The 23,080-nt window shown below is 33.5% G+C and overlaps 1 protein-coding gene across 1 annotated transcript; it reads left to right on the top strand.

Moving 5' to 3' along the window:
* Positions 1-17,144: 17,144 nt before the first annotated feature.
* LOC124922051 (cytochrome P450 78A5-like) lies at positions 17,145-18,898 on the top strand. The gene is made up of 2 exons (XM_047462776.1): positions 17,145-18,145; positions 18,302-18,898. The coding sequence occupies exons 1-2, from the start codon at positions 17,165-17,167 to the stop codon at positions 18,896-18,898; spliced, it is 1,578 nt and encodes a 525-aa protein (XP_047318732.1). The 5' UTR covers positions 17,145-17,164.
* The last annotated feature ends 4,182 nt before the right edge of the window (positions 18,899-23,080 follow it).

Raw genomic sequence — 23,080 nt, 5'->3', positions numbered from 1 at the left:
ACAGAGTGAGTTGGTGTAACCGGCGAGTAACGAGTTGGGCTCAACCAGCAGTGTAATTGTTGTAACTTTGAAAGTTAGTGGAGATCCTTCTCATAACCTGAGAAGAAGGGGTGACGTAGGAGGGTTTGCTCCGAATATCCATAAAAAAATCTTGTCTCGTGTTGTTCATTTACTTTCTGCTCACTTAACCTAAACACAAACCAAAACGTAATCTTACTCCTCAATCAAAACCGGTCCACTCATATATCTAAAACCGACTCCTCATAAATCTCATCAAAGTCGCATACGTTACTTCAGACTGAAACATACATTTCCGCCCTTGAACCCGGTTCAAGAGTCTGTGACAGTTTGTGTAGTGCTGAAAAAGGTTTTAGTCTCTAACCGGACTATCACCAAATTGAGTGTTGTGTGTTGTAAGCGGCTACCCTTCCAGAAACCAGAAACACTCTGGTCCTCCAAGGGCGTCCCCGATCCTAACATTAGACTTTGTAGACAACTCCATATCTTACAATCCCGTCGAATTTAGGAGAGATTGGGAGTTTTTTAATGGGAAGTATGTCATAGACCTTTTTTAACTATTTTTCAATATTAATTAACCTCACGACTATAGAGTCGCCACCTAATTTCAAAAATTAGGAAATTAAGAGATGTGAGTTCGACGTTTGGTTACGCGTGGGAATGAGTTTTTTAGACGCTATGTCCCACAAAGCCCCTAAAGTCTCTACTAATTAATTTTGGCATTTTTTTAAATTTCTTACGCTTTACATTTTAGACTTTTTCCATTTTAATCATTTAAAGGGTTTGCATGAGATACAAAAAAAATAAAATAAAATAAAATAAAGAAAGACAAAAGAAAACTAAAGCAAATAAAATTGTACAAAGAAAACAAATTGTTTTTTTTTTACTTAGAGTTCTTCAAATTCAAATGGCCCTTAAAGTTTTATAAAAGTTTACTAATATATAATTCAACATCATAGATCTAATTATTCAAATAATAATAATAATAAAACTGTACAAAGAAAACATTTTTTTAACCTCTTATTTACATTAAACTTTCTGTTTTTTTAGTTATATTTTATTTTATTTACATGTTAAATATGTTATTAATGTTTACATAAATCATACATAAAGTTAAAGACCTAATTAGCTAATAATTATACATACAATCATATTATATAATAGAAAAACCAAAAGCAATCTTATTATATGAAGACAAAAACTAAAGGTGAAGTCAAGAAGCTTATTACAAAGATGGTTGCTTTCTTGACTCAAGTGGATGAACTCTTTTATTTCAAAGGGGCAGCCTAAAGGCACTTGAATATTAAAATGTGGGGTTTTGAAAAGAAGATGAAGGTCACGTGAAATATGAAAAGAGAGAGAAAAGAACCCTTTGCTAGGGTGTTAAGAGGAGTATTTATAGGTAAAGTTATGAAACCCTAGGGCCCAAAGGCCCAATTAACACACTTGACCATTGGAATGATATTTCTCTTTTAAACATATACAAATGCTTTAAAAAATTGATCAATCTCCACTTGACATGTCACTAAATGTCAAGTAATATCCAATAGGATTTAAGCTTTTAATAATAATGATATAATACTTGGTCATTTTAGTTTTTAATAAAAAAAAAATGACCAGGCCTTCAATCTTTGCTTCCACACACGGTTGAAACTTTCTTTCTTGCAATTTCTTCCCTTTTTTTGAATCTTCCTTTTCTTTCTTTGACCGCACATGATAGGATCGACATTTCAAGATTTTTGACTGTCACCATCAAGAAGGCGACCGCTGCCTTCACCTAATTCATTTTTAGCATTTGATTTCATGGGGCAGATCTTGGGCATGGGTCGGTCCATTAGTCGGGTCATCGGTCGGATCCGTCAATTGGATCCTTTACTTGGCCTTACTTCGGGTTGACTTGCCTTTGATTTGGATCTTCTTGGCCCTATTCACAAATCTGGTCTAGATATTGCATGTGGATCTTGTATTGACCCATTTCCCTTTATCATATAAAAGAAATAAAATTAAAACAAATAATTAAAGAAATTAATTTTATTATTAATTATTCCTATTTCGAAGGAATAATTCTAATTATAATAAAATGCTAACTAATTAAGTCAATTAATTAAATTGAAAAACCTAATCTAACAAACTAATCTAACAAATTTTTATAAAAACGTTAAAACATATTTTGTAAAATATATATTTTAAATAATCAAGGTAATTAATTAAATAAAACCCTAAATATTCTAAGTATAATAACTTACCTAAGTGTTGTAACAAAGATAAATTACTACCTTAACTTATTAAGAATCCAAAATCAATTATTTTCAAAACACAATTGTTCTAAAAATAATCGTCTTTAAAATAAATCGTGCAATGAGCCCGTGAATGAATTCAAAATATTTCATAGGCTCAGATTTAATAAAAGCATAAACTATAAAATTGGGGGGGTGAAAAATGAGTGTCTACAGAATGCCCCTCTTGGACAAAATTTGTAGAAAACACTTAGTTTTAGAAAAATACATGTCCAAGCTTGAAAATAGGCATTGCATTTTGAAAACACCCAACTTATAGTTTATTTCGTATCCTTTGAATGAAAAAAGAACAAATTTGACGAGTCTCTCGGGAGACCCGTGTAATTTACCCTTCATTCTTCAAAGTCGGTTTATCATCCACTCGTTGACGATTCACCTTTGTTTAGAATATGCATCGCTCCTGATTTATCGATTGTGTAGATCGAGCCTAGTGGTTTTGAGAATATTTCTACGCACCTCGCCTAGTCTTTGGATTGTACATGAGTACACATCTTGACTTAGTTTGCTGATTGTGTTTTTTTATTACTCTTTTCATTGAGCAATATAATAATCATTTTAATCACAACTCTGTTTAGTGGTTATGTTTGTCTCGCTTTTCACATGGAGCGAACAAATCTTAATGATTATTCTAACCACAACTCCACTTAGTGATTATTATATATTTAAGTATCGCTGGTCAGTTTAGCGAAATACTATATAATCACAACTCTGCTTAGTGATTATTATAGATTTAAGTATTGCTGATTAGTTTAACGAAATACTATATAATCACAACTCTACTGAGTGATTATTATAGATCTAAGTTTCGCTGGTCAGTTTAGCGAAATACTTATTTAATCACAATTCTACTTAGTGATTATATAGATTTAAGTTTCGCTGGTCAGTTTAGCGAAATACTTATTTAATCACAATTCTGGTTAGTGATTATTATAGATTTAAGTACCGCTGGTCAGTTTAGCGAAATACTATATAATCATAATTATGATTAGTGATTATATAGATTTAAGTGTCGTTGGTCAGTTTAGCGAAATACTATTTAATCACAATTCTACTTAGTGATTATATAAATCTAAGTGTCGCTGGTCAGTTTAGCGAAATACTATTTAATTACAATTCTGCTTAGTGATTATATAAATTTAAGTATCGCTGATCAGTTTAGCGAAATACTATTTAATCACAATTCTGCTTAGTGATTATATAAATCTAAGTATCGCTGGTCAGTTTAGCGAAATACTATTTAATCACAATTCTGCTTAGTGATTATATAAATCTAAGTATCGCTGGTTAGTTTAACGAAATAGTATTTAATCACAATTTTGCTTAGTGATTATATAAATCTAAGTATCGCTGGTCAGTTTAGCGAAATACTATTTAATCACAATTCTGCTTAGTGATTATATAGATTTAAGTATCGCTGGTCAGTTTGGCGAAATACTATTTAATCACAATTCTGCTTAGTGATTATTATAAATCTAAGTATCGTTGGTTAGTTTAACGAAATACTTATTTAATCACAATTCTACTTAGTGATCATATATATTTAAGTCTCGCTGGTTAGTTTAGCGAAATACTTTTTAATCACAATTCTGCTTAGTGATTATTATAAATCTAAGTATCGCTAGTCAATTTAGAGAAACACTTTTTAATCACAACTCTGTTTAGTGATTTAAGTTCAAAGTTAGACTTCCTTAATTTTCAAGGCACTAGCGTCTTTTCAACGGTATTGAAATACTTTCAAGAATCGGTTCTATACTTTCTTCCTTAGAGTGTGTTGAGAGGAAACTACATGTAACCGACGTTATTTGAGATTCATGTTGTCACTTTTAGGGACTTGTCTTTCGCCTAGACGTTTTTCCATGAGTTTTTCGAGGGATTTGTTCGCTCGAATGCTTAATCTTTCAACCATGCATCATGAGGCTGAATCTCGTTTCTTAAATTCGGAGGTCAATTTGCCTCAAATTATAAGGCCTTGGGCTCTTTTTATACTCAGGGTATATTTAATAGAATCGGTACATTCTTGTTCTTGCATTGGCAATTTAGACAAGAGTCTAAATGAACAACTAATGGTGATTTCAATATCTCAACCTCCATGAGTATTGTTCTATTTTTTTCGGCCTCTTTTCTTTGTGACCGGGGTGTATCTGATAGATTCAAACACTTTGTTCTTTCTTAGCAATTAGATAGAATCTAAATAAACAACATTATTGTATTTCATATCTCAACCAACACAGTCTTTGTTTAATTGATTTTACTTTTCTTGAAGTCTTAGATATTTGGCCCTTGACCTCCAATTGAGATGAGCATCGCCTTTGTTGATGACATGGTTCCGAGTTTGGGCATTCATTTTTTTATGAGCTCCCTCTTAAACATTAGTAGTTTAAGCTTTCGTCTAGGCTCGAGGTAGATCTGTTTGCGAAGCGCTTTACTCGGATCCTACCAGTTACATTAGTTCGTCAAGAGACATCCATTGGGGAGAAACGTATTTTCCCCGCATCCCTACTTATTTCTTGCACTCGCTCATCAGTTCGCTTGGCACTAGAAAAATTCAAGGGTCTATCTTGTTTTTATCTTCCACAAATGCCCCTAGTTTCGACACAAGGGGTTTGATTGTTTTGGATAGATTTGTGATACCAATTTCTCGTTGGCTTGAACTCTGTGGGGATGTATTTTTTCCTATCTCAAGATTTGTCTTGTTGAGGATTTGGGATTGTACTTGTGAAAAGTTGCATGCGTATTCTTATAAAAGGAGAAATTAGGTCCGAACGTAGTTCCGAAATTGTATCACGGATAGATCGTGATTCCGCATTTTGTTGAGGTTGATTTCATAGGTTTTTGCTGGAGTTGCAATTGACTTGAATTGTGGAATTTTCTTAAGTGTCTGCTGGAGTGGCAATTGACTTAAGCTGGGGAGGTTGTTTAAGTATTTGTTCGAGTTGCAATTGACTTAAGATGAAAATCATTTAAGATCCTAAGCTTTTAGAGAATAAAGTGCTTTAGCCATGTGTTAGGCGTTATATTTACTCATTTAAGCTAACTCTTTGAGGATCTTTCAATCATTTCATTTTCATAAAATCCCCTTAGTGTCGATACAGGGTTTGATTTTTGAAAATGTTTAGGACCGGGTTCATACAAGCTGCCTACGTATCCCATAGTTAGGGGAATTCAGGTCCAACGTAGTTCCATGCACATGCTTGTGAAAATTGTTTGTGTATGTGTGAATGTTTTGAAAATCTTTTGAGATCATCAGTCGAAGAGAAAAATACTTTAGCTTTGGGCGTTATATTTTCTCAAGTGGGACTCTGTGAGGATCTCGTGCTCACTTTAAAAAAAATGCCCCTAGTATTGATATAGGGGTTTGATTTTTGAAAATGTTTAGGACTGGGCTCATCCAAGCTGCCTACGTATCCCATAGCTAGGGGAATTCAAGTCCAACGTAGTTCCATGCATGTTGTTTGTGAAAAATGTTTGTTTAAATTCTTGTGAAAACGTTGAGATCCTAAGTCAAAGAGAAAAATACTTTAGCTTTGGGCGTTATATTTTCTCAAGTGGGACTCTATGAGGATCTTGTGGTCATTTTTATTTTAATAAAAATGCCCCTAGTATTGACTAGAAATTTTTGGTTTATGAGTCAATTTAGAGTGTGATCAACTCCCTTTTTAATGTATATGCAATGAATGTATGCAATGTGATGTGAAATGAAATGTCTATTAACTTCTTTCGATAATTGACAGTGGTGATCGCACCCTAAATGGGTTGCCTACGTACTCTCGAGAGAGATCAGGTCTCACGTAGTTCACAACTTTTGAATTATGAACTTCAGTGTATGTAATGAATGCATGTAATGGACAATGTCTATCAACTTCTTTCGATAATTGATAGTGGTGACCGCACCCTAAATGGGTTGCCTACGTACTTTTGAGAGAGATCAGGTCTCACGTAGTTCACAACTTGTTAGTTATGAACTTCAGTGTATGTAATGAATGCATGTAATGGAAAATGTCTATCAACTTCTTTCGATAATTGATAGTGGTGACTGCAACCTTGATGGGTTGCCTACGTACTCTCGAGAGAGATCATGTCTCACGTAGTTCACAAATTGTGAGTTATGAACTTTAGTGTATGTAATGAATGCATGTAATGTAAAATGTCTATCAACTTCTTTCGATAATTGATAGTGGTGACCGCACCTTAAATGGGTTGCCTACGTACTCTCAAGAGAGATCAGGTCTCACGTAGTTCACAACTTGTGAGTTATGAACTTTGGTGTATGTAAATGAATGCATGTAATGCGAAATGAAATGTCTATCAACTTCTTTCGATAATTGATAGTGGTGACTGCAACCTTGATGGGTTGCCTACGTACTCTCGAGAGAGATCAGGTCTCACGTAGTTCACAACTTATGAAGTTATGAACTTTGGTTATATGTAATGTGTATGTAATACAAAATTTCTATCAACTTTTGTCGTTAATTGATAGTGGTGACCGCACCTTGAATGGGTTGTCTACGTACTCTCGAGAGAGAGATCAGGTCTGACGTAGTTCACAACATGTGAAGTTATGAACTTTGGTTTATATGAACTTTGTCAAACATGCTTTAGGCGAAGTATCTTTTGAGCATGTCGACATTGAAGGGTGCTGAGAGTTCTTCTCCATCCAAAGTGGTCAATCTCGTGGCGCCACCTGAAAACACCTTCTTAACGAGGTAGGGTCCTTCCCATGGTGTTTGGAATTTTCCTTTAGGGTATAGTATCCGTAAGTTCTTCTTTAAGACTAGATCACCTTTTTGAATGTTTCTAGGTTTCACCTTTTTGTTGAAACCTCTAGTCATTCTTCTTTGGTATGCTTGCATGTGACATAACGCGTCTAACCTCTTATCTTCCATAAGAGTTAACTGATTGTACCGTGACTTACACAAATCTTTCTCCACTACTTTTGTCTCGAGTAAAACTCTTAGAGTAGGGACTTTAATTTTGATAGGTTGCACTGCATTCATTCCGTAGACAATTGCAAATGGTGTTTCTCCTGTTGATGTTCGAATGGTCGTTCTGTATCCCCATAGGGCGTATGGCAACTTCTCGTGCCAATCCTTGTATGTCTGAGTCATTTTCCATATGATAGTGATGATGTTCTTGTTGGCTTCTTCTATTGCGTCGTTCGTTTGAGGACGATAAAGTGAGGACTTGTGGTGTTCAAATTGTATTCATCCAGTACTTTGAGTACTTCTCCTCTGAAGTGGCCACCGTTGTCTAAGATCAAGGCTTGAGGGACTCCGTAGCGTTCAATGATGTTGTTGCGTATGAACTTGACAACATATGATGACTTGAGCACCTTGTATGATTGAGATTCAACCCACTTTGTGAAATAGTCGATAGCTACAAGGATGAATTCGTGCCCGTTTGAAGTGTAAGGATAGATTTTTCGATGATATCTATTCCCCATGTCGAGAATGGTCATGGTGAAGTCATGTTGTATAGTAGAGATGTTGGGGTGTGCTTCAAGTTCTCGTAAACTTGACATTGATGACACTTCTTAACATATACTACACATTTTTGTTCCATGTTTTGCCAGTAATAGCCAAAGTGAAGAATCTTCTTAGCAAATGCTGATTCGTTCATGTGTGGGCCATATGTTTCTGCGTGTACTTCTTCCATGATCTGTGATGCTTGAGGTTGGTCGATGCATAACATGTTCTGACCGTCAAAGGAGCGTCGATATAGCTTTCCTGCGAGTAGCAAGTAGTTGGTTGCGTATTGGCGTAGAGCTCTCCTCTCTTTCTTCTAGAAGTGTGAAGGATACTCTCCATGCTCAACATACTTCTGTAGAGGTTCGAACCAAGGTTTAGGCGCCACTTCGGTGTTGGAAATCGCCCTCTTCTCAAAGTCTCGTTTCTGTTTCTGCTGAATCTTCAAAGGCTTGATTTTGATTCCTATCGAGATTTGCATCATGGCTGCTAACGTGGCCAAAGCGTCTGCGAATCGATTCTGACTTCTCGGAGCATGTGTGAATGTTACATGTTCAAACTTTTCCATTAGAGTCGATAAGTGTTGATGGTAGGGTTTGAGGTTCTCTCATTTGACTTTCCATTCACCATTAGCTTGTGAAATGACTAAGTTTGAGTCTCCTACTACTTCTAGACGCCTCGCTCCTTTTTCGTGAGCAATCTTCAAGCTAGAGATGCATGCTTCATACTCTGCTTCATTGTTCGTCACTTGATATTCGAGCTTGACTGAGATTGGGTTATGTGTACCCACATGATCGATGAGTAGTATTCTGATGTCATAGCCTTGTTTGTCTGAAGCTCCATCGAATAGTAGCCTCTAGGTTGTAGGATTGATAGTCATCACTTCATCGTCTAGGAATGCTAAATCCTCGTGGTCTTCAACTTCCATTGGTTGGTCTGCGAGAAAATCTACTACAATGCTTCCCTTGATAGATTTCTGAAATGTGTTCTCGATGTCATACTCTGATATCATCATCATCCACTTAGCTAATCTTGGCGACAAAAGCGTTTTCTGGAATAAATGACGAATTGGATAGAGTCTTGATACTAACTTGATTGTGTGGGCTTGCATGTAATGCCTTAGCCTCTTAGTGACCCAAGCTAGGGTCCAACACACTTTTTCTACTGGCGAGTAATTAAGTTTGTATCATGTCATGCGCTTACTTATGTAGTAGATTGTGACTTCCAACTTTTCCTCATTTTCTTGGGCTAATAGACTACCCATTGCATTTTTCGTGACTGTTAAGTATATGATTAGCGGTACGCCTGGTCTTGGTGGCATTAGAATAGGAGGATTCTTGAGGTATTACTCTATCTTCTCGAATGCGTTTTAATAAGCGTCATTCCAGACGAATCTTTCATTTTTCCTTAAAAGTTTAAACAAAGGATCACATGTCATAGTCAACTTGTTTATGAATCGACTTATTAACTGGATCTTTCCTAGAAAGCCTCACACTTCTTTCTCGCTTTATGGAGGTGGCATTGTCGTGATCGCTTCTATCTTGCTCGGATCAACCTCAATTCCTCTTTGTGTGATCAAGAAGTCTAGCATCTTTCCTACTGTCACTCTGAATGTGCACTTCTTTGGGTTGAGCCTAAGTTAGAAGTTCCAGATGCGTTGTAAGAATTTGTCAAGATTTTGGATGTTCCCTTCTCGATCTTTTGATTTGAAAATCATATCGTCGACATAGACTTCTACCTCCTTGTGGATCATCTCGTGAAGAATCATCTTGACAGCTCGTTGATACGTTGCTTCTGCGTTCTTCAGCATGAAAGGCATGACTCGATAACAAAATGTTCTGACTTCTGTGATGAACGTTGTCTTCTCCTTGTCTTCAGGAGCCATCGGTACTTGGTTGTAGCCTGAGAATCCGTTCATGAATGATAGGAGTTAATGGCATGCTGCATGATCCACTAGCACGTCGATGTGTGGTAGTGGGAAACTATCTTTAGGGCTTGCTTTGTTGAGATCTCGATAGTCTACACATACTCGGATCTTTCCATCTTTCTTTGCGACTGGGACTACATTGGCGATTCACTTTGGGTAATCTACCACTTCTAGGAATCCTGCGTCGAGATGTTTCTGAACTTCCTCCTTAATCTTGTCCATGATGTCTGCCTTCATTCTTCGAAACTTCTACTTCACTAGTTTTGCGTCTTCGTAAAGTGATATACGGTGTTGGATAATTTCTGGATCAATACCTGGCATATCTTTATAGGACCATGCAAAAATATCTTTGTTTACTTTTAAAAGTTTAGTTTGATTTTCTCGTTCTAAATCATTTAAACTTTTACAGATTAAAATAATTTGAGAATCTTCTTTTGTGTTAAGATTTATTTCAATTATTTTTTCTGCGGTGGACAAATTCTCCTATTGTTTATCAAGATAATGCATCATCTCATAGGTCATTTCTGATTTAAATGTTTCATCAGAAGGCATATAATCAAAAGTTTCTTCGTCATTGTTAAAAACATTGTTCAAAGTTTCCACAGACTTAGAGTTATCAAAATAATGTTCTGCATGTGAATGAAATTCAGAAATGATAGATTTTAAGTTCAAATTATTTTTAGCAGATGCATGTTTCGTCAAGTAAGGATCTTCCCACTCGCTATCCATGACGTCTTCACTATCAGAGTCTGCGTGGATTAACTCTTTTGGCCTGAATGGCTTAGAAGGTCTTGTGTATGCGTCGTCTTTAGAGTTGAAGGTCTTGTGTATGCGTCGTCTTTAGAGTTGTTCCTTGATCCTGGCTCGCTTTCATGGAAGAGTTCGTGCATTCCTTTCAGTACGTCATGTCAATCATATGGTTCCCTCCCGATCACGAATTAAAAAGGGGTTTGATTGTCGCATAAGTTTTGATTTCTGCGGTGAGGTCTTCAAGCTATTGCCCCAATTGTATTAGCGTATCACGAAGATGGTCTAACTTTATATGAACTGACTCATTGAACCTTCTTGGTGGGTTAATCATTGTAAACGATGATGAATATGAGTATGATGTGTTCAAGAGAACAAAGTCAGTTCGAAACCTCTATCAAATAAAATAAGCGATGCGTTGCTTGTATGCACATAATCCCTAACACGTAATAGACGCTCAATTTACCCATTCACAATATATAACATGTAGAAAAGGATGAGTAAAATAAGAATGAGTTATTTTATTAAAATTCTAAATGTTATGGATAAAATCACAAACTCAAGTCATAAAATAAAATAAGAAAAGAAAGCAAGCACCCCTCATCCTTTCGTTACAATGTCGGTCATGTATCTTCATAAAGAGATTTACATTTCAAGCATAAAGAAATCTAGTCTAAGTCTTCGAATCTTCAAGTCTTTTCGTCTTTCTTGATCGTCTTTGCGCCTCATGTGTCTCTCTTGATCGTCTTTGTGTCTCACGCGTCTTTGTTGATTACATCTTACGCTGAGAGGCTGAGTAGTAAAGACACAAAGAAAGAAAACTAGTTAGATTAGATTCCTCTTTTAGCTTTTCTAGGTTTCCTCGATTTTACTCCTTTAAAGTTATTAGGTTTAGCCTCAAAGTTTCGAAATTGTTCACATGTTTCATGGAATTTTAAAAAAACTTTGTATGGATAAATTGAGCGTCTAGAAATATCTATATGCATACATGTATTTATCATATATAATAGTCAAGTAAAGGGCTTCGTGACGTGGCTTTGTTGCTCGACAGGATGAGACGAGACAACGACTTAGTAGAATTGGCTTTTTGGATTTTTGTTCTAAAGTTGGAAATGACTTAAGAGAGAGTTGTTCCACCGACAAGGATACTATCCCAAAAGGGATCTCTCGATGTAAGGGGAGTTCTCAATTGGACATCCCCCTCACCTCTATTTCAAAATCCTTTGTTTTCAATAGTAGGGGATATTTAAAAAGAAGAGAGGGTTAATCCGTATTTTTTCCTATTGTTTTTCTCAACTCTCAAATTACACAAAAAGCCTTCAAGGCAAGAGTTGAGGATGTCATTCACATTGACTACCCTTAGCACATAAAATATAGATGTGTGAGCTTCATCCAATGATGTATACCCACACACCTCCACGTTGGAGCTCCAAGTCTCATGCAAATAATCAATTAATGTGAACATGGAGTATGAATTAAAGCGTGAGAAATTTTAAATACTTGGCCAAAATTACTTTGAAGTCAAACGTCGAATGTCCCCAGCAAAGTCGCCAGAAAACAGTGATCGATTTAAAAAAAAAATTGATCGACCGCAGAGTTTGAAAATTCTGGGACACTCTTTAAAAAAAATATTTTTTTGAAAACGTGAGGGGAATAAATTTTAATGTTTGAAAAAAATTGAAGTTTTAAAAATGAGACTTTGTAGACAAGTCCATATATTACTTTTCCGTCGAATCTAGGAGAGATTGGGAGTTTTTTAATGGGAAATATGTAATAGGTCTTTTTTAACTTTTTTTCAATATTAATTAACCTCACGACTAGAGAGTCGCCACCTAATTTCAAAAATTAAGAAATTAAGAGATGTGAGTTCGGCGTTTAGTTACGTGTGGGAAAGGGTTTTTAGACGCTATGTCTCACAACGCCCCTAAGGTATCTACTAATTAATTTTGGCATTTTTTTAAATTTCTTACGCTTTACATTTTAGACTTTTTCCATTTTAATCATTTAAAGGGTTTGCATTAGATACAAAAAATAAAATAAAGAAAGACAAAAGAAAACTAAAGCAAATAAAACTGTACAAAGAAAACAAATTTTTTTTTTAAATTTTTTACTTAGGGTTCTTCAAATTAAATGATCCAATAGATCTAATTATTCAAATAATAATAATAATAATATAATAATTATAATAAAACTGTACAAAGAAAACATTATTTTTAACCTCTTGTTTACATTAAACTTTCTATTTTTTTAGTTATATTTTATTTTATTTACATGTTAAATATGTTATTAATGTTTACATAAATCATACATAAAGTTAAAGACCTAATTAGCTAATAATCATACTTACAATCATATTATATAATAGAAAAACCAAAAACAATCTTATTATATGAAGACAAAAACTAAAGGTGAAGTCAAGAAGCTTACAAAGATGGTTGCTTTCTTGACTCAATTGGATGAACTCTTTTATTTCAAAAAGGGAAGCCTAAAGGCACTTGAATATTAAAATGTGGGGTTTTGAAAAGAAGAATAAGAACACATGAAATGTGAAAAGAGAGAGAAGAACCCTTTTCTATGGTGTTAAGAGGGGTATTTATAGGTAAAGCTATGAAACCTTAGGGCCCAAAGTCCCATTTAACACACTTGACAGTTGGAATGAGATTTCTCTTTTAAACATATACAAATGTTTAAAGAAATTTATCAATCTCCACTTAACATGTCACTAAATGTCAAGTAATATCCAATAGGATTTAAGCTTTTAATAATAATGATATAATACTTGGTCATTTTAGTTTTTAATAAAAAATGACCAAGCTTTCAATCTTTTCTTCCATACACGGTTGAAAATTTCTTTTTTGCAACTTCTTCCCTTTTTTTTTTGAATCTTCCCTTTCTTTCTTTGACTGCACATGATAGGATCAACATTTCAAGATTTGTGGTTGTCACCATCAAGAAGGTGACCGCTGCCTTCACCTAATTCTTTTTTAGCATTTGATTTCATGGGCCGGATCTTGGGCATGGGTCGGTCCATTAGTCGGGTCATCGGTCGGATCCGTCAATTGGATCATTTCCTTGGCCTTACTTCGGGTTGACTTGCCTTTGATTTGGATCTTCTTGGCCATATTCACAAATCTGGTCCGGAAATTGCATGTGGATCTTGGATTGACTCATTTCCTTTTATCTTACAAAAGAAATAAAATTAAAACAAACAATTAAAGAAAGTAATTTTATTATTATTAATTATTCCTATTTCTAAGGAACAATTTTAATTATAATAAAATGCTAACTAATTAAGTCAAATAATTAAATTGCAAAACATAATCTAACAAACTAATCTAACAAACTTTTATAAAAAAACGGTAATACATATTTTGTAAAATATATATTTTAAATACTCAAGGTAATTAATTAAATAAAACCCTAAATATTCTAAGTATAATAACTTCCCTAAGTGTTGTAACATAGACAAATTACTACCTTAACTTATTAAGAATCTAAAATCAATTATCTTCGACACTCAATTGTTCTAAAAGTAATCTTCTTTAAAATAAATCGTGCAATGAGCCCATGAATGAATTCAAAATATTTTATAGGCTCAGATTTAATAAAAGCATAAACTATAAAATTGGGGGAGTGAAAAATGAGTGTCTACAGAGTGTAGTTCTACTGTAAAAGAAAAAAGATAGAAACATTTGTTTTCGAGACTCCGTTACTTGTTTATAAGTATTATGAGTTTTTATTATTATTTTAGATTTAGGACCAATGATATAGATGAATGACCTATTAACATAACGATACAAAATTAGACAAATGTTTATGTTTGAATTTATCTTTAGACATATGCCCTAGGATTGAATAAATAAATATGGTGTACACTAATATTTTTTTAAATGACCAAAAGTTTAAAGTAGAGACTGTTATGTGACATTCACGCGTGACATAGCGCGTTGTAGCCATTTCTTGTATGTAATCAAGCTTTGAACCAGTAATATAATCTCTAAAACTCGTTTGAACAAGCTCAATTTTTTTTCATAATCTCTCGAGTAATAAATTATGTAACAATTTTAAAAAAATCAAAATTAGTCTAAATTGACATTTTTAAATGTACTTTAGTCAATCTTATCATTTTGATTCATCATATGGGAAACGATTATCGAGTGAGGAAAACCTTATCGGGAATGATCGATTACAATTTGGATCAAGTTATTATTTTTTTCCAATTTTTTAATAGATATAATTAATTTTTATCTAAAGATTTATTTGACTTAGATAAAATATTTTTAAATAAAAGAATGTTTAGATAAGTTACTATTGTTTTTCTAATTTTTTATAATATACATAATTAATTTTGATTTAAATATTGAAGATTTAGATAATCTTAAAAAAAAATTAAGTTAAAAAGTGGATGAAAAAGAAATTTTATAATAATTTTTTATATTTGATTACATAAATATTTTATCAACTTTTTATAATAAAATAATCTTTTGATTTAAATATTAATTTTTTTTTTTAAAGTGAAAAGTGAATCACAAAAATAAATTTAGATAAACTTTACAAAAAAAGTTAACTTTTTTATCATTTATTTTTTATAATAAACATAATTAATTTTAATTAAAGATTTGATTGATTTGAATAAAAAAAATAAAAAAGTGAATGAAAAAAGGACTTTTTTAATAAACTTTTAGATAAACTTAAGAATTTTTATTAAAATATATGATATGTATCAATTATTTAGATAAGATTATTATTCACTAACATAGTTTATTTTAAATAATAATCATATTTATCTTAGAGATAAATATTTATTAATTCAAAAAGGACTTTTTAATAAATTTTTAGGTAAACTTAAGAATTTTTATTAAAAAACTAGCATTTAACCCGTGCATTTACACGAGTAATAATATAAAAAACCGTGAAAAAAATTACGGATAACATTTTTAATTTTATTTTTAACCGTTTTAAATTTATGGGTGGGTCAACACATAATCCGACTCAAGTATCCATTTACTCAACATCATTATATATTAGTTAGTTAAAAAATTGAACTTATATTAATATTAAAACGTCCCGCATTTATCAAATTTGGTGTTTGAATTTAATATATAAAGTCTTTGTACCCTAGTTGGTTAAAGAGTTGTACTTGTTTTTGTTAGGTTGCAAGTTCGAAATATACCTCTAGCATTTTTAATTTTATTTTTAACCGTTTTAAATTTAAAAACGGATAAACCCATAATCCGACCCAAATATCCAAATTAACCACAGATCTCGACCCGGCAATCCGGACACTTTAAAAATTAAGCATCATTATATATATATATATAGATTAGTTAGTTAAAAAGTTGAACTTATATTAATGTTAAAACGTCCCGCGTTTATCAAATTTGGTGTTGAATTTAAAATATAAAGTCTTTGTAGCCTAGTTGGTTAAAAAGTTGTACTTGTTTTGTTAGGTTGCAAGTTCAAAACATACCTCTAGCATTTTTAATTTTATTTTTAACCGTTTTAAATTTAAAAACGGGTAAACCCACAATCCGACCCAAGTATCCAAATTAACCACAGCTCTCGACCCGGCAATCCGGACACTTTAAAAATTAAGCATCATTATATAAATATAGATTAGTTAGTTAAAAAGTTGAACTTATATTAATGTTAAAACGTCCCGCGTTTATTAAATTTGGTGTTGAATTTAAAATATAAAGTCTTTGTAGCCTAGTTGGTTAAAGAGTTGTACTTGTTTTGTTAGGTTGCAAGTTCGAAACATATCTCTAGCATTTTTAATTTTATTTTTAACCGTTTTAAATTTAAAAACGGGTAAACCCACAATCTGACCCAAGTATCCAAATTAACCACAGCTCTCGACCCGGCAATCCGGACACTTTAAAAATTAATTATCATTATATATATATATAGATTAGTTAGTTAAAAAGTTGAATTTATATTAATGTTAAAACGTCCCGCGTTTATCAAATTTGGTGTTGAATTTAAAATATAAAGTCTTTGTAGCCTAGTTGGTTAAAAAGTTGTACTTGTTTTGTTAGGTTGCAAGTTCAAAACATACCTCTAGCATTTTTAATTTTATTTTTAACCGTTTTAAATTTAAAAACGGGTAAACCCACAATCCGACCCAAGTATCCAAATTAACCACAGCTCTCGACCCGGCAATTCGGACACTTTAAAAATTAAGCATCATTATATAAATATAGATTAGTTAGTTAAAAAGTTGAACTTATATTAATGTTAAAACGTCCCGCGTTTATTAAATTTGGTGTTGAATTTAAAATATAAAGTCTTTGTAGCCTAGTTGGTTAAAGAGTTGTACTTGTTTTGTTAGGTTGCAAGTTCGAAACATATCTCTAGCATTTTTAATTTTATTTTTAACCGTTTTAAATTTAAAAACGGGTAAACCCACAATCCGACCCAAGTATCCAAATTAACCACAGCTCTCGACCCGGCAATCCGGACACTTTAAAAATTAATCATCATTATATATATATAGATATGACATGTATCAATTATTTAGATAAGATTATTATTTACTACCATAGTTTATTTTAAATAATAATCATACTTATCTTAGAGATAAATATTTATTAATTCATTTAAATGAATAATAAAATTTAAGTAAAGGGGACTCATTTCCATTCCATCCCCTCCTCTACTATTTAACCGCCGCTTCGCTTCTTCGCACTCTCCATAGTTTCCATAACAGAAGAATGACTCCTGAAATTCTCTCCCTCTTCGGTCCCTTGGCCGGTTACACTTCTTTACTCACCTTTGATTTCATCCTCTTTGCTTCTCTCTTCGCCGCCGTTTCGTTTCTCTTCCTGGCTCCCGGCGGTCTAGCATGGGCTCTTTCCAAAAGCCGACTAGGGTCCCAGCAGGGATCCGCCATACCTGGCCCATCTGGGTTACCTTTACTAGGACTTGTTTTCACTTTCACTGGCTCTCTTACTCATCGTGCCCTGGCTAAGCTGTCTGAAAGCTTAAAGGCCACCCAGCTTATGGCGTTTTCTATCGGTTTCACCCGTTTTATTATCTCGTCCGAACCCGAAACGGCGAAAGAAATCCTCAGTAGCTCCGCCTTCGCCGACCGTCCGGTGAAAGAATCTGCTTACGAGCTTCTTTTTCATCGGGCGATGGGGTTCGCTCCGTTCGGTGAGTACTGGAGAAATCTGAGAAGGATTTCAGCGACTTATCTGTTCAGTCCTAGACGTATCAACGCTGCGGGTGAGTTTCGCGCTGAGGCTGGGCTTAAGATGGTTAATCAGGTGAAGAGTTCGATGGCTGTAGATGGTCGTGTTGGAATCAAAAGCATCTTGCATTTTGGATCGTTAAACAATGTGATGATGACTGTGTTTGGGAAATCTTACGAGTTTGATCAAAACAGAGCCGAGTCTGCTCAGCTTGAAAGCCTTGTTAGTGAAGGTTATGAACTGTTGGGTATCTTTAACTGGAGTGATCATTTTCCACTTCTGGGTTGGATGGATCTTCAAGGTGTGAGGAAGAGATGCAAGGCTTTGGTTGATAGGGTGAATGTTTTTGTTGGTAAGATCATTGATGATCATAAGATGAAGCGTATGAATGATGAAGGTGCTGTAACCGACGTCGAAAGCTCCGGTGATTTCGTTGATGTTTTGCTTGATTTGGAGAATGAGAACAAGCTTAGTGACTCTGACATGATTGCTGTTCTTTGGGTATCATTCATTCTCTTTCTCTTCTCTTTTAAGAATTAATTAACGTTTTATTTTGATTAATGCTAGCTTTTGGGATGGATTCCCCTGCTCTTTCTTTTGTAGAGAAAAAAGATTTCAATCTCTGACTGACCGTCTCTCTTTATTTATTTATTTCAGGAAATGATTTTCAGAGGAACAGACACAGTTGCCATTCTCCTTGAATGGATTCTCGCAAGAATGGTCCTTCATCCCGACATACAATCCAAAGCTCAGGCCGAAATCGACGCCCTAAACCGACCGATAACCGACCAGGACATCCAAAACCTACCATACCTCCAGGCTATTGTCAAAGAGACACTCAGAATGCATCCTCCGGGTCCTCTGCTCTCATGGGCAAGGCTGGCAATTCACGACACCAAACTCGCCGGCGGTCACTTTATCCCCGCCGGAACTACTGCCATGGTCAACATGTGGGCTATAACCCACGACGAGAAGGTGTGGGCTGACGCCGCTGTGTTCAGGCCCGAGAGGTTTGTTGAGGAGGAAGTTAGCATCATGGGTTCTGATCTAAGGTTGGCTCCCTTCGGCGCCGGAAGGAGGGTTTGTCCCGGGAAAGCTTTGGGTTTGGCAACTGTTCAGCTCTGGCTTGGACAGATGCTTCAGAACTTCAAATGGATGCCTGTCGAGGATGAAGCTGTTGATTTGTCTGAGGTTCTTAAGCTTTCAATGGAGATGGAACACCCTCTGGTTTGCAAGGCCGTCGTTAGGGCTTAGACAAATTTGTCTGTTTGAATTGATCTCAACCATGATTATACATGTAAGCTGTGTGTGTGTAGGGAAGAAATCAGAGTTTGTAAAGTGTCATGTGTGTGTTAGGAGGGATATTGAAATAAAACGGAAGGAGATTATGTTTTGTGGTTTATGATATTAATGGATTATCTACCAAAATCTTTGGTTAGTAATGGTTTTTTTATGTGTTAAACTGTTTATTTTGTCTTTAATCTATCACAACTTCTTTTATTAATAAATAATCATTTTTAAATTGGACTTTTTAGTAATTAAAAAAATATATATAATTAGACATTTATCACATATATCATTACAAAAATATGTTAGATAAATTAATATTATTCAAATTTAATTAATTTAAAATTAGATTTAATTTAAAAAAATTAAATTTAATTCAAAATTTTAATATTAACATATATTTTAAAATTTATCAAATATATAAAAAAAAAAAATTTATAAGTTTAAATTTTTTTTTAAAAAAAATTATAAATTTCTTCTTGATAAGAATCAAGTCAATTACACCATTTATATGTACGATAAATCGATCTAGAGATTTTTACTTAAAGTTGTGTCATACATTTTTTTCTTATCTAAAATAATGTTAGACGTGCTTTACACTATTATATTTATCCTTACTTCGGCAAACCAATCGACATTTCATCTCGTGACATTACACATTTTCACACACATTTTATCTCCCGTCAAACCAACCACCAATTCCTCCAATCGACCATATTTTTGTGACTCACTTTTTCATGTTTCTTTATCCTCGACAAACACTCACCAATCTTATCGAGACATTTTGTGACTCACATTTTTTCATATGACTTTTTATCTCGTTAGCAAACCACCCATCAATTTTAGTCGACCTCTTACCCCCACTTCAATAAATCAACAACCAATCTAAATCGACAACTAATTCATATACTCGGTCAATCAACATCTCATTCATATATTTTTAACCACTAATAATTAATTTGTTAAAGACATTTTATACTAATCTCACTTCGGAAAATCACCCACTAAATCTCAATCGAATCTCATCTCACTATCTCACACACTTTCACACACATATCCCTCTTCAAACCAACCATCAATCATTATCTCGTGACTCACACGTTTTCATATGTCTCTTTTATTCCATCGACAAACCACCTACCAATTTTAGTCAATCTCTTGTGACTAAAATTTTTTTATCCCTCGACCAACAAACCTCATGATCGAATTTAATCTCTTGATCAACATCTAATTCATATACTCGGTCAATCAACATCTCATTCCCTCGTCAAACCAACCATCAATCCTCATCTCGTGACTCACACGTTTTCATACGCTTCTTTTATCTCATCGACAAACCACCGACCAATATTAATTGATCTCTTGTGACTCACACGTTTTCATATGTCTCTTTATCCATCGACCGACAAACCACCCGATCGAATCTCATCTCTTGATCTCACACCATCTCTTAAATATTTATAATACTCACTTTTAAATTCACATTTGTTGAGATTTGAACTCTAATCTTAAGATTGAAATATGAACACTTTAACTATTAGACTACTTAAGATTGTCGAAATAATTTTATGTATGCATATATATTTTGTATTTAATATTTATTATCAATTGGTTAATCTTTATATTAACTAACAAATTATTTATACTCATAAAAACAATTATTATTTATGATAATAGATAAAATGATTCTCTCTTCTAGCCTAGCGACAATAAGAGTTGAATATTAACCCTAAGTTTCTATGTTCGAGCAAATTTTGCGCATGGTTAAATTGTTAAGTGTATTTGCGAGTTATATCTTTAATCTATTTTTCATTTTATTTTCTAAAAAAGATAGATAAAATGTATTTATATAAAGTTAATGATGAAAAATAATATATTATATATATAATAATTGTATTTATAATAACTTTGTTTATATAGTTTTTTTTTAATGAGAGATGATTGAGAGAGTAATTTTGGGTGAGAGAATTTAAGAGAGAATTAAGTGACGGCTCTTCTCTGTTTCACCTTATATTTTTTTAGCCTCCCTCTCCTAAATCCCTTCCTTATTAAGCTTTTATTTTTTATTTTTGTATATAGTGTTATTATATATATATATATATTAATTATATATATATATATATTAATTAATATATATATTATAATATATATATTATATATATATATTAATTAATATATATATATAATGAATATATATATTTAATATATATATATATATTAATATATATTAATATATATAATTATATATATATATTAATATATATGTATATATTAATATATATATATATATATTAATTATATATATATATATTAATATATATATTTATATATCATATATATATATATATTAATTATATATATATTAATATATATATATATATTAATTATATATATATAATTAATATATATATATATATATATATTAATATATATATAATAGGATCGGCTTTATTGATAGAGACGGAGTCTGGCTATTGACGAAGGCTTACGAAAAACGGTTTGAAAGAAATTCTGTTAGGGATTTAATTCACTTTCTATTTTACGCAAACACTTGTAAACACTTGAAACAGATTCAAAGCGGAATTGTTTTATTTGGTTTGAAGCTCAAGATGAAAGATGAAAAGATGACAGAAATGAAAGAACACATTAGTTTGTTTATGGATGTTCGGAGAAACTCTCCTACGTCACCCCTTCTTCCAACCACCGGAATGATTCACTATAATTTGATTATAATCAAATACAGTTTGCACACACTTAGCTCACTATTGAACAGAACACACTATGTTCAATTTACAAGATGAAGAATATCACTCAACTAAAGGTGTTTTTGATTCTAGCTCTCTCTTGATTCACACACAGTACAATCAGGAAAGCAACTTCACTGTAAAAGGCTTGATTTCTCTCTCTGGAATAGCAAGCATAATTGTAGATTGACTCTTTGTAAAATCTGGCAGTTCGTGAGGCAGATTGTCCGTTGTCCTTGAGATTTGATAAATACTGAGCAGAGGCTAACGGTCGAATCTTTTAGAATGATACGTGGTACTCTTACATTGGAAAGTCTCCATAGTACACAACAGGTTCTGAGCACAAGGATTGTGGTCGTACACCATTGGTAGTGCGCCGAATATTCCATCAGAGATGTACCTGCAAAACAAGTAATATGAGGAAAATTCTCTTACGTGGCATTCATTGGTTGGTTGCATATAGTTGTTGTACTAATCTTCACTAGAAAGTGGAACATGAGTAGGGTACAACTATAGCACGTGGGTAGGCTGGTGCTAGCTTCAAGCATACTGCTTAAGCTGAGCATTAGACGTATTTCAATTAGACGACCTCGTTAATGAAATCAAACATCCCCGTCTAAAAACAGAGACCATTAGACCGCCTGGTCTAATGGGATTAGACTAACGTCTAATTACAATCACTTCAGACTAATCTGAAGGAGTTAGACTACACGTCTAACTTTCACTAATTAGACTACACATTTAATTATCCAATAACCATTAGACTGCACGTCTAACTCCACTGAGTTAGACTACACGTCTAATTCCGGTTCTACTTCAGACTTGTCTGAAAGAGTTAAACTCACATCTAACCTTTACTAATTAGACTACACGTCTAATTATTCACTTAACCATTAGACTGCACGTCTAACTCCACTGAGTTAGACTACACGTCTAATTCCGGTTCTACTTCAGACTTGTCTGAAGGAGTTAGACTCACGTCTAACCTTCACAATCCAATAGACTGCATGTCTAACTCGACTAAGTTAGACTGCACGTCTAATTCCGTATACATTAGAATTCATGTCTAACTCCGCTGAGTTAGACTGCACGTCTAATTCCGTATACATTAGACTACACGTCTAACTCCGTTGAGTTAGACTGCACATCTAATTCCGTATACATTAGACTACACCTCTAATTTCGTATACATTAGACTGCACGTCTAACTCCGTTGAGTTAGACTGCACGTCTAATTCCGTATACATTAGACTACACGTCTAATTCCGTATACATTAGACTACATGTCTAATTCCAAATATATTAGACTGCACGTCTAACTCCGCTGAGTTAGACTGCACGTCTAATTCTGATATCTATTAGACTGCATGTCTAACTCCACTAAGTCAGATTGCACGTCTAATTC

This window comes from Impatiens glandulifera, chromosome 1 (assembly GCF_907164915.1).
Source record: "Impatiens glandulifera chromosome 1, dImpGla2.1, whole genome shotgun sequence".
NCBI classification, from domain to species: Eukaryota; Viridiplantae; Streptophyta; class Magnoliopsida; order Ericales; family Balsaminaceae; genus Impatiens; species Impatiens glandulifera.
The sequence above is the reverse complement of the archived record's forward strand: the minus strand, read 5'-3'. Positions and strand labels throughout refer to the sequence as shown.